Consider the following 13,263-nt stretch of genomic DNA (forward strand, 5'->3'; position numbering starts at 1 on the left):
GGGGCAGGACATCCTCGGCCCGGCGCCGTTTCTCCCAGGGCTGGGGAGACGCCGTGGGGACAGGTCCGAGGGTGCGGCCGGCGGGCACACGTGCGGGGGCTTCCGAGAGGCCGGGAGAACCCGCGGGCCTCGAGGCTGTGGACTGGAAACGTCCCTGAGGAGAAGCCGAGACCCTTTGGCCAGGGAGGTGGGGCGGGGGGCGGGGTCGTCAAGCCGGTCCACAGCGCGCCCGTCTGCGCCCCAGAGGAGCGGAGGCGCCCCCCGCTCCCATCCACCCGCCCGCCGCCGTGCGCCGCGGACCTCGGCGACCCAGCCCGGGGAGAAGCGCGCGCTCCCCGCCTCCAGCCTGCCCGCCGGCCCCGCGACGGTGCCCCCTCCGCCCCCGCGGGAGCGCCCCGTCCCCCCATCCTGGCACTGTCCCCGGAGTCGCGCGCCGGTTTCCCGCCCCGTGGGAGCGCCCCTCTCCCGACTCCGGCGGATCCGCGCTCGCCGCCCTCCCCGCGGGTGCGCGCCCGGCCCCTCCTTCACCCGGGGCGGGTCTGCGTGGGCGGCGCTCCCGGGCGGCGGGCGGAGCTCGGGTTCCCCTGCTCTGCGCCCCGGTGGAGCCGGAGCTGGAGCCGGAGCCGGCAGAGGGGCGCGCACGCCAGGCTCCTGGCTCCAGGGCGGGGCTCTGGCGTTGAGCTCGGCCGGCCCGGAGCGCGGACCCAGCCGCAGGGGTTGCGATGAGCACCGAGGGACCCCCGCCCCCGGCCGCCCCCCGCGGACGTCCGGGCTGCTTGCTGGTGCCTGCGCGGGTGAGTGCGGCCCCTCCGCGCCCCCGCAGCCCCGGCCCCCTTCCTTCTCCTTCGCGCCCTCCTCCCTCCACCCCTCCCCCCTCCACGCCCACCTCGCTCCCCGCGACCCCTCCCTGTCTCCGCGGGCGGCTGGTCGGAGGGTGGACGCCGGAGCCCCGGGACGCAATGGGCACCTGCCCCCGGCCGCTCTGCTCCCTCCAGCCCAGTGTCTTACTGGAAACTTGCAGGCTTTGCTCTTCGAATGTCTTGCAAGGCTTGGTTTTGAGGTGCCCGGGCTTCCCTAAACTGCGTGGGAGGTAACGCTTTCCAGAATTTGGAATTTGAGATCGGCCCCACATTCCTTCCCAGGAGCGGCTCCTTTGGGCCCAGGGGGTGGTGCGGACCGGAGCGTCCCCCCTGCAGCCTTCTGGCGCCCAGGCCAGGTCTGAGCTGGCTGGAGTGAGCCTGGCCAGGTGCGTGGCGTGGCCTCGGCAGGTGCTGGGGGCTCTTGGCCATTCGGGGAGCCGCTGGGACGCCAACTGGGTAATACGGTTTTCTTTTTTTGCAGTATATTCTACTTCTTACCCTAAATAACTCCCTCTCCACTTTCTTTCTTTTAAATAACTAAACTATTGATTGACAGAAAACAAATGTTCAAAGAAAAACGAAAAGTTCTTGGAAACCTTCAAGTTGCCACCCACAGCACAGCCCCAAGTTGTGAAAACAGTTTAAGGGAGCACGTGGCCACCCCAGCCCTAGGAAGCTGCCTGGGAGCGCGGCTGTTCATGAACATGCATTGACAGCCACTGCTTTCGGGTTCCTTCCCCAGGAGTTCCCAGTCCCCGGAGCCACCAGGAATAGGACAGCAGAGAGGCCGTTCAGAAGGCCACAGGTTGAGGGCTGCTACACATTCCTGTTGTCAAAATAATGATTCTAAACTAGGACAGTGGTTGTAGCTACTGTGTGATGTTAAAAAAAATTATAGAGATGGATGCATCTTCTTCATTCAAGTCGTACCTTTCTGGGCTTTTACTACAAAATATGAAAATTAGATTTCATGTAACATGTGGGTGTTTATTTCTTGACGTACTTTGTAACATGAATAGCCATCCCACTGTTGCCCATGGTAATCAAACCCGAGAAAATATGCGGGGATTACCTGGAAATAAACTGCAGTAAAAACTGCAGGCGCTCTGGAATCACAGCTTTCCGTCTGGTCACTGCCTTCAGCTTTAAGATGATGCCCTCCCATGGTTAGGAATTGTGCGTTTTTCTCGAGACATTCTTGCAGCAAGTCTTGCTTTTAATCATTGTAATTATAGCAGAAGCTTTGAAGAGGATTCATCATACTTCATAATTGACCCACTTGATGAGTTATTGGCAATAACGTCAACAAATGCAGCAACTGCGCGTATTCTAGTAAATGTTCTCATTTGTGCTCAGTGTTAATTAAGGTGCTGAATTTGATGTTTTCCAGTCAAGGGTGGCCTCTGCTCACCTGTTTGCTACAAGATGTGATTGGTGCTTTCTTTGTAATAAGGACCTTGATTATTTGAAACAGCCTATCTGAATTGTGTTTGAAAGAAACTTTTTTTCAGCGTTGGAAGCCAATTATTACAATACGTTGGAGCGTTTTAAGACCACGACTTCTAACTTTGCAGTCATAAGTAATTAGGTAGGTGCTGAGCGTACCTTAGACACCTTAGCCTACCTTAGACATTAGACATGGTCATGTTAGCTCAGATTCTTATTTATTTAAAATGAATCTGTTAAGTATCGGTGTTGGCAGGTTTGTCTTGAATGTTCTTAGCATACGATGTCATCCTTACTGAATGGCAGAGACAACTGTGCAGAATTATTTTCTTACCATAACTGCATAATATTATTCAACTTGTGTAATTATTTCATCATTTCAGTGAAGAGAACTTGGTGCTTTTAACTGGAAAAAGATGAAAGTCTTTTCTAAATCTTACCTTTCTAGTCATATTTTTTTCTATCTGGAGTCGAAACTGTGCACATTCTTTTATCATGACTCCTTGTCTGAATCATGGAATTTGGCCACGTTTGAAGGTCTCCTGTTCAGTAGCAGAACTGTCTTGTGTCCCCTTTCACGTGCCTGTTCCCAATGTCTTTTTCTAAGTTAAGTCAGTTCATGGAGCTCTGTCTCTGACCATACCTGATTTTGGGGCTAAAATCCCACGGGCAGACAACCCTCAGTAGTACAATGTGCTAAGTGTGTCTTGCTTGTAGCTTCAAAGACTACTGTTGGTTGATGTTTACAGCATATTTGCTGCTTTTAAATGACAACATTTCTTCCGTCTGGGGCACGGGAAGAATCCTTGGCATGAGCTAGGAACGTGCCCATTTATACGATGCGCTCGCCCACTGAAAGGGGAGAGCACATTAGGTCATTTTAAGTGCATTTGCTGAGGGCACCACTTAATCATCTGTTTACAGATAGGAATTGCTGCATGAGATGAATGAATCCTCTGACCTCCTGAGAAGGTTACCCATTCCTTCTATGCTTTGGGTATGTTTCTCATCCTTGCTGACTCATCTTTCATTTCAATTGTAGAATTTCTGTTGATGTCTATGACATCATAAGCAAAACTCACGCATTATAAAGCAGGCAATTACCTGATTTTACCAGGAGACATGGAGACATGTTCCCCAATAAATATTTGAACGAGGTTCAATTAAGAAAAGTGTGCCTTCCCCCCCATATGGGATGTTAAAATTGCCGTGTTTTCTGAATGGTGTATGTAGAGCAACAACTTCTTGTCTCTGGATATCTTTATGGCTGATGACTGTAGACAAAGCATTTAAGCTTCAGTTTTAATTTAGATCTCCTTCCCAAGATACCCCATGAGGCTCTGAGCGAGTTGGCGGAGGGGCTGGCATTGCAGTTCTCAGTGAGAGAGGATGTGTTTGCACCACAGGCCCTCTATTTACTAAATGGGTATATTCAGGATAGACTTACTTAGCAGTGTGATTTTCTGGCTTTCCTGTTAGCTCATGTAGCATGTGACAACAGGCGCATGAGGGACCCCAAAGAGGAGCTGCTCTCAGGTTCTGCTGCACACCCCTAGCTCCTGCAGTGCTGGGCAAGGGGCAGGCACAGGCAGGTGCTTGTGGAAATGGAGAGGGAAGGAGGGAGATCAGGGTTCCAGGGAGCTCAGATAACCCCCACCTCGGGAACTGCCATTCTCTCTGGCTCTGGCTTCTCACCTGTGGAATATGTGCTTGGGTTCTGAAGGTCACTTTGCATCTGATTCCAAATCCCTCAGAAACTCGCTCTTTAATTAGATTCTAGAGGTATTTTTGTCAAGTGAGACACAACAAGGAAGGTTAAAAACATGCTTTTGGAGGAAAAATGCACTCAGGAGTTCATGGAAAATGTACCTTGAACTGGTGTGTACTTGTTACTGTTGTCCAGCTGGTTACTGCATGTTGTCATGATTGTAGTTTTGAATAGTCGACTTTGGATTATTTTCAGCTAACACTAGATGTCACTTTCCCCCAGTCCATACTAAAGTTTGATGTAAAACTCAGGAAGCCGAGGTTCTCTTTTCTATTTCTGTATTAAATGCTAAGCTCCCCTATGTGGGCATAATCCCTCACCTGAGGACTGACCCCAGCCTCTGGCTCTTCATCCTCTGCCCCTCTAAACAAGAAGGGCCCCCAAAAGCTCACCCATTTCTGGCTGCCTTCCAGGGACCATGTTGCTTCTTCACCCCATCAACCTGAACCTTCCTGTTTTCCCCCCTTGCACACTTTAATAAATACTATTAACAGTGCTGTGAATATGAGGATGTGATTTTGCAATTAGAATTACATGGTAAAATAGTTTGCTTTTTAAGGAGTCTACATTTTTACATCTTATAAATATTATTATAAACTAACTACATTTTAATTTAGCGAAGACTTTGGATTTAAGAAAGTGAATATGCTTCTTATTTAGGGGATAGTGTTCTAAACATTTATAAAATGTAAAGTTATATTTTTAGTGCATAAAGTATTACACTTCAGAGGCTGCTAACTCCTAAACTGCTAAGTTTTAAATCTGTTTTATCTGTTACCCTTTGTAAAGCAACTGCATGTCATTCACTTCTCTTGACTTGAAACCTAGATCACTGCGTGGCCTGTTACTTTGCAACAACCCGCATTACTGTGAATGAAAAAGGTGCCCCTCCACTGTCAAGATTCTGAGTGTCAACTTTGGGAGGCACCAGCATTCACTCGACATTTGGATGAACATCATTTGATGACAGCACCGAATTGTGTTATTATAAAAACAATCACATAGAACATTAGAATCAAGTGTCCTCAATATCATGTGCTTTTTAGCCTCCATTTTATACATTTACTTTTCCTCTTGTTTTTATTTGGACCCCAGCTCCAGAAGGCAAACTTTCTTCTTGTACCCAGCCAGTGGCAGTGGCCTCTAGGTATGGACTGACCAGGAAGTCACTGTGATTACTCCTACCTTCATCAAAATAGTTTAAATGACAAATCCTGTGCAAGAATTACATTCCACTTCTGTAAAGAGTGCTTATAGTTGCAGATGTTTTATTGTTTAGTTAATAAATTATTATAGGTAAGGGCACAGCCATGGGGACACACTCAGATTCCATGGGAGAACATTTCTGTTGGTTGAGCTGGTGTTTAGAAAATAATCTGCATTTGTGCATTTGTGAAGTGGGATACAGCTGCCCGTTATTCTGAGCAAAATCATCACGTATTCTGGATTTGGCAGCAAATCCTCTCACTCCGAACGGGGAGGCCTTTGGTAGTCTGGGGTCCCAGCTACCCTCCTTTTAGAATCTGGTGCCCAGGAGGCCAAGGGCCCCGCATCTGCCACTGTCCCCAGCCCTGCCTCAGAGCCTTCCCTGCGCCTGCCCCTGCCCCTGCATCTGCCCTGGCCCCACCCCCTGCCCTTGTGACTATGCCAGCTCCTGCCCCTACCCCTGCCCCATGCCTATCCCTGCCGCTGCCCCTGCCCCTGCCCTGCCCCCACCCCCACTCCTGCCTCTGACCTGCGCCAAACACTCTGCACCTGCCCCTACCCTGTCCATGCCCTCGCCCCTGCCCTACACCTACCCCTGCTCCTGCCACTGCCCTGCACCTACCCCTGCCCCTGCTGGGCATTCTGCGTGCTCCTTTCCAAAACTCCTCTCTGCAGCTCAGGCCGGAACAGGGTTGTGTTCTGGCCTTCCCAGGCCGGAGCATAACCGCAGGCCCCGTGGGTGCATCCTTCCTCACTTGGGGCCTTCACACACCTCGGTTGGGCGTGTGGAGCACTGCCTGCCTCAGCCCAGGGCCTTTGCTCAGCTGCCTCTCCTGGAGGCTGCATCTCACCTGGCACAGCACCTGCCCCCCGACCTACGCCCCTTCCTGCAGGGGATCTGCTCCCCCAGGGCCCCGGTCCACCCGTGGCTGTGAATGGGCCCATCTGGGTTGGGCCTCTAGAAGGGAAGTGGGACCTGGGTCCTGTGCTGCTGTGAGCCCGTGGAAGGGGCTGCTTTCAGAAGGACATGGCCTGGGGAACTCGGTTCTGCCCCGCTGCGTGGTGCTGACCCATGAGTCAGTTGAGCCAATAACTATATATCTGAATTAGATGTATGTGTTTCTATGAACAAGAGGGAAAGTTCCGTTTCTGGTTTTGAACTGAGAATTTATTTTGTATTTATGATCAGTTTGTTTGGATTTAAGTAAAATTGTGCTTTCGTATTTTTAGAATAGCTATGTTTTGATTTTAATTTTTCACATCAGCGTAAGTTTAATGGTAAATATGATTTATTCTGGTTCTCAGCTGTATCCTGCTCAAGATTATCCTTAATGATTTCTCTGCAGATAATTATATTTTACCAAATGGCTCTATCAGTTTGCCTTTTTACATTATTAAGTTTTCATTTTGTACTGAGGAATATGAAATTACTTCTTATACCTTAAACCTGGGGACATCCAGAACCCGATGAGTTAGATGCAGTGTTTTTAGAAACGTGTGCTGACTTGGTCGTAGTTAGCATAGGTCATATGGTCTTGAAAGAAATCCAAGTCTGGTTTTATTCCTAAAACGATCGTGGTCTGTAGCAAGGTAGAGAAAGTCCAGCCTTTGTGTCACCTCCTCGGAAACACTAGAGATATTACGACCTCCGTGCTTGAGGGGGAGCGAGGGATGGGGAACGGTGGTGGGAAGTAGTTCTGCGTCTCAGGCCTCCTTTCGCAAGGTGGGGGTTTGGCGACGATTAAGTGCCATTTGGAGAAGTGCTTTATGATGATGCACCTTACGTACGTGCAGACACAGACACACAGAATTTAGAGAAGAATGATTGAGCACCTATTAATTGCCACACACTGAGCTGGAGGCTAAAGATAAAAATAAGAGTAGAACACCTCTCAGACCAGGCCAGTGGGGCCCTGACTACCTGAGAGGCAAATTCTAGACAAGCAGCCACGACACAGCATAGGACAGCTAAAACGTGTTCCCTCTTCTACAGATGAGGTCGTGCAACGTGTGTCTTTAAGTTAAGGATCTTAGGTGAAGGATCCTTACATTATTTAAGTGGCCCCTAAATACAAGTCCACATGTCCTTATAAGTGAGAGGATGTGGAGTTTGGAGACCGGCACACAGAAGGCGAGGCTGGTACTGAGACTGAGACGGGAGAGACGCATTCACAGGCCGGGGCACCTGCAGCCACCAGAGCCAGAGGAGGCAGGAAGGAGGCTCCCTGGAGCCTCTGGAGGAATTTGATCCTGGACTTCTGGCTTCCAGAACTGTGAGAAGATAAATGTGCATTGTTTTAATCCACTAAGTTTGAGGAAATGTTGTCATAGCAGCCGTGGGAAGCTAATCAGTCTTTTTAGGTAAATAATACAGCTTTTAGGGAATATCTTCTTAGAAATATGGGGAATTTGAGCCCAGAATCCCTAGAAGTACTTACCTAATTGCTAACCTATATTAGGTACTAAGAGCTCTTTGGAGGGCTTCATTCCTTTAACACCTCTGGGGTACTGCTGATGCTCCCCATTTACACAGAAGACTGTAGAGAAGGCAGGTGAGGGGTGGTCCCCATGGTGGCTGCAGCCCCTGAGGGTCTGACTGGGAGAGAGACGTCTCTATCCCACGTGCAAAGGCTGAAAAATGGCCCCAAACGCATTTCCTTTAAGTGGTCATTTCTTGTGAGACAAAAAGATAGCAGGAATTAGGAAATCAGAATCAGGAGGAATATACAACTGTTTTATTGTAATTGAGGTTGTAGTACAAAATGGGAACAGGTTCGTAAGTCGAGTAGATGGCAACGGCTGGTGCAGCCCCTCCCCACACACAGCAGTAAAACGATGCTGAGATCATGCAGAGTGCTATGTGATATTCTCCAGATTTGGTGCTTCAAGATGGATTTTTCATGAACAAAAACTCTGCAGAGATATGACATTAAATTTATTGAAGCTGAACTAGCAGAAGCTTTGTCAATTACCTATACTGTAACTGCTTTAAAAAGGAAAACAAAGAAACCTCTGAAGTCACCATTATCTAAATTGGTGTTAAGAATTTGAAAGATATTGAGAACATGAATTTGTAACTAGAATACATTATAATCTAAATAAATGGTATTTTTTAAGAAGTGGTTCATTTGAAATCCAGAGAGATATGAAAAAAATCATGTGGACTTCCAAATTATTTTCTATTTTAGCTTTCTAGATGTAGTGCAGTAAAATGTACTATTTCTTACGTGTTTTAATATTTTGATGTTAGGAGTTGTAGTATCAAACATGCCTTATGACAGTCAAAATTTTGGGATAGTACGATATCTAAAACAATGATGCTTGGCTAAGAGTTAAGAAATTAGAACCAAACTCTGAAGCTGCTAATAACAAAAGATAATAAAGGATAATGACACACACAGATAAGACCACTCTCTGTATATAAAAAATATTTGTTCTTTGTAGCAACAAAAATGAAGTAGAGCAAATCATAATATACTTTGTAATGTATAAACCTTATATAAGATTTAGTTATATCAAAAAGTTAATTTCTATGTTAATAATACTGTAAATTTAGTAATCGAATAAAGAGGAAAAGCTAGTAGCTGAAAAGAGGTAAACTGAAAGCTTTCCTATCAGAACAAGATACAAACCCACTAGGAAACAGCTGCATATGTGAATTACGAGCTTTGTAAGTGTTGGGATGTAAACATTCTCCTATGTGACTCTTCTTTATTGAATTGAGGAGGGGAGCAGCACAGACCTATGAAAATGCTATGAGCTTTATGTATCGCAATTGTTTTCTTCCAAAGCTTTATCAAATTTTGTCGTGACCTACAGATTCTTTTGTTTTTATCAGGGTGGAATCGGAATGCTTTTAGATTTGTAATTTCCATGGATGGGGAGGGGTCCGCACACACTGGCCTGGAGTCAGAGGGAGGTCCAGGGTTCAGCTGCGCTAGGGTCACCTGGTGCAGGGCACTGCCTGGGGGTGTGGTGTTACCACAGTGGACTGTGCAAAGTCTCAGGGGGCTTTTGCTTTACTGGCCTCAGGCCGAATGGAGAAAGTGAACGGAGCAGGCCAGGGTCACAGAATTGCATCCTGCAGGCCCTGCCTTGCTGACCCAGGGCTGGAGGCTGCGTTTCGGGTGCCGCTGTGCAGCTGGAGGGAACCTTCAGGGATACGATTTGAATCTGTCACCTTCTTTGGAGTAAATATATTTCCTTTATTCCTTTGACGTTTGTATGAATAGTGGCATGGTATCCGTACTGAAAATGCATATGAGATGGAAAAGTACAAGGAAGGAAAGTTCCTGTGACCTGGTCTATACCTGACTAGCAGCTCATAGATTTCCTTCCGGCTTTTTCTGGTGTTTATTCTGTAAATCAAACTCATCCTCAAGATAGAATCTTCTATCTTGCTTTTAGAATTCTCATTATAAAATGATAATTTTCATAATTTGCTAAGAAATATCCATCAATTACCGTCAACCCCCTGCTTAAGGTTCTTCCGTATCACTGGAGAGGCTTTGGGCAGGTGTTCCCATAGGAGGAGCCTCTGTTAATGACATGCTCCTTTGGTCCTTTGCTCTTCTGTCTCGAAAGCAGCACCCGTCCTTGCTCCGCTGGCTCAGGCGTCTGTGACTAGGGTGACAGCATTGCTTGGGAATCTCAGCTGATAGCTAGGCCTGTCCCCTGGTAGAGTCCCACAGCGGGGAATGCTGGGCTTCTGGGCCCCACAGTTCTCCTGGGAGCTCAGGCTGCCTGCTCTCCCCTGCTCTCCTTTCTTGGGAATGCTTCAGTGCACGGGGCTTTTCAGGGTAGGGTCATGTGTGCCTTATTTTCTGGTTGGTGAGATTGGATTCCTGTTGTCTCCCAGGTGAGCCCTGGAACTCAGGGTTCAGCTGGCTACAGACAGAGGACTCTGGCCTCATGGAGGAGCTGGGAGCATGGAGACCTCTGAGGGTTCCCGGGCATGGCTGTGGGTTCTGAAGGGGACTGCCCCTACTGCCTGCTCATGGTCCGGGAACCGCTCACCTGCCTGCCTGCTCCCTGCCACTGCAGGGCACAGCCCTCGGTTTGTCTGTTCCCATCACTTCCCGCCTGGACGGGCAGCTCCCACGAATGCTGCCAGCTACTGTAGATAGTGCTGATCACAGTAATTTGTGATTTCTGATTTTATCGCCATTTTCTGTTGATATAAATCTTTAGCTCACTGATATTGCCAGAGTTTCTAGTAAATGAGAAATGATCATGGTAAATAAAGCCAACTTTATTTTGTTTTATATGTTAAGCTGTCACCCCGGGAGGCTGTTGGTTTGAAAGTATGATTAGATTTTATTTTATTTTTTATTTTTGAGGTGGTGTCTTGCTCTGTTGCCCAGGCTGGAGTGCAGTGGCATGATATTGGCTCACTGCAACCTCTGCCTCTGGGGTTCAAGCGATTTCCGGCTAACTTTTTTTTTTTTTTGTATTTTTAGTAGAGCTGGGGTTTCACCATGTTGGCCAGGCTCCCAAAGTGCTAGGATTACAGGCGTGAGCCACCACACCCGTGGAGATGAACCACGTCTGTGAGCTTTTCTATCACGTAGCGTCTGCGTTAGTACCGCGCTGGGAGTTAACACACCACTGTGTGCCCAGGGAATATTACATTCTCATTGTCTTTCTCAGAATGGTAGGATTAGCCAGTTGAATTTCTCAGTTATTGGGTTTTCTGCAATGTCTTTTAATTGAGCATTTTATTCTTTTTCTTAATTTTTGGGCTTATGTTGTGTCTGTTGTTTTGTTTCCTGAGATCTCTCATGTCATTTTGAGTTCATTTCTTCCCCTATTCTGAAATGTGAGTACATTCCCAGTGAGTGGGTCTGAGATAGTGACAGGCTGTTTGGCTCTGTGCTGAGACGATCATGGCAGCGGAGCTTGCTCAGAGAAAGGAAGTGCTTTTAGCCAGGCTGGGTTTGTAGAAAACACACTTCCATGTGTAGCTGCTTAGGATAATTTACTTTTTAGAACAGCAGTACTTCTTCCCAGATGAGCAGATGGAAAAATCACATTTCACAATTTCCATTGAGAAGGATGGAGTTGTACCATTCAACCTAGACCTCCTTGGTTCTTCAGTGAAATGTGGAAATACTGGTAACTTAAGATACATTTCTTATTTTAGTTTTAGTTTTTTGGCTGGAGTGCAGTGGCATGATCGTAGCTCACTGCAGCCTTGAGCTCCCCAAACACCCCAGCTCAAGCAGTGCCCCTGCCCAGCCTCCCGAGTAGCTGGAACCACAGGCACATGCCACTACCCCTAGCTGACATTTTAACTTTTTGTACAGATGGGGTCTCACTATGTTGCCCAGGGTGATCTTGAACTCCTGGTCTTAAGCGACCCTCCTGCCTTGGCCTCCCAAAGGGCTGAGATTTTAGGTGTGAGCCATCATGCCCGCCCCCAAGACAAGTTTCTTACCATGCAAGAAAGCATGCGTTTCGTGGTGACGGGTCTGGACCCGGATCTGCCTTGTGCCTTCTCTTTAATCACATCACTCTCAGCTTCTTCTTTTGTGTCCTTCGCTGTATCCAGTTACTGGAGTAGCTGCATTATTTGAAACCATACTAGCCTCTGCAATGCAGAAAAATAATTAGATGAAGTAAGAAATTTATCCATGGTACAAATAGGATCAACATATTTCTTGATTATGCCTGTCTTTGAATAAGTAGGTTATGCTGAGTTTTCACTGTATCTTTGAATTAAATAGAAAAATAATAAATCAAATATGCTTTATTCAACCTCATGATGTTAAGTAATGAAGCCAAATAAAGAAAATTACAGATACCTTTGCAAAGGAGATGCGGTGAGCTGTGTCCTGGCTTCTAATTTGACTGAGGAGAGGCACATAAATCGAAAAAACGAAACAAAACAAATAGTTCGTTAAAACAAAAGGTAAGTGTCATCCCTTCAATCAGAGAATGAGTGTGCCCATTCAGCAAGACAAAATGCTGTGCTAATCCCACGTTCACAGATCCCTCCACTAATGGGGGATTTGGAGGTACAGCAAATAGTTCAAACCAAAAAAGGTGAATATGGATGATTTTTGGCATGGTAACATGATTTCTCATGCTGCTCCTGTATTCTAATGCTGGTTTGAGTGCCTCCTTTGTGTGATACTATTCAAAAACTAACTGCAGTTTTTCTTAATTTATCCTTCATTAATCACCTGACTATGGTTTGAACTTTTTTTTTTAAAAAAATACTTCATTATTTGAAAATGATTAACATTAACATAATGAATTTAAAACCTATTTTTCCAGCAGCATCACAAAATAAGCACTTTTGAAAATGAAAAGATGCTATGTAAAAATTGAAATGGAATGACCCAAAAAATTCAAAATTGCATTAAATAGACAGAAAAATGTGCTTCAAACAGATAAGAAAGGCAGCATGCTCAAAAAAGTTAACTCTTTATACGATATACAGTTCTCTAAACATTAGTTCTTCTGGGAAAAGTATTAGGAAGGTGAGCAAGTCCATTTTCATGCTTTGCACACCTTTACGTAGTAAATAAGGTGACCAGGGTTACCATCTATATTTGGTATACATGTACACGAAATAATAATGTTATTATTGAAATACGGTATGCCTTGGGACCAACTCCTAATATTTACACCTTTAACAATAGAAATACATTTAATATGCCAGTTTTTAACTTCACTAAAATTTGAGCCTTGATTTTTTCTTTTCCACAGTTTTTGACGGGCTGAAATAGTGCCTGGAACATACTAGGTGCCCGGTAAAAATTGGCTAAAGAGCTGGGCCCAGCTCCTCCTGGCTGGTCCCACTTAGTCCCTGCTTCTTCCGTCCTGTGAGTGTCGGACCCCTCCCTACCATGGCCTTGCTGCTTCTCTCGTGCCCAGGGTCCCTCGCGGAATCTGCTGCGCAGCGAGTCCTGCCCTGGCGTCTGCTCTTGTGGGGCCTGGACCAGAACCCACCTTGTCCCACCTGCCTTCTCTGTGCCA

General features: G+C 46.7%; 1 protein-coding gene across 1 annotated transcript in view; it reads left to right on the plus strand.

Moving 5' to 3' along the window:
* The first annotated feature begins 632 nt into the window (after positions 1-632).
* The window catches only part of SNTG2 (syntrophin gamma 2), a 374,015-nt gene continuing 361,384 nt past the window's right edge, over positions 633-13,263 (plus strand). The window contains exon 1 of the mRNA XM_023192643.1: positions 633-794. Within this exon, the coding sequence (XP_023048411.1) occupies positions 723-794 (72 nt within the window). The 5' untranslated portion in view covers positions 633-722. The remainder of the gene's footprint in view (positions 795-13,263) is intronic.

The sequence above is a fragment of the Piliocolobus tephrosceles genome, chromosome 15 (genome assembly GCF_002776525.5).
Source record: "Piliocolobus tephrosceles isolate RC106 chromosome 15, ASM277652v3, whole genome shotgun sequence".
Taxonomy (NCBI): domain Eukaryota; kingdom Metazoa; phylum Chordata; class Mammalia; order Primates; family Cercopithecidae; genus Piliocolobus; species Piliocolobus tephrosceles.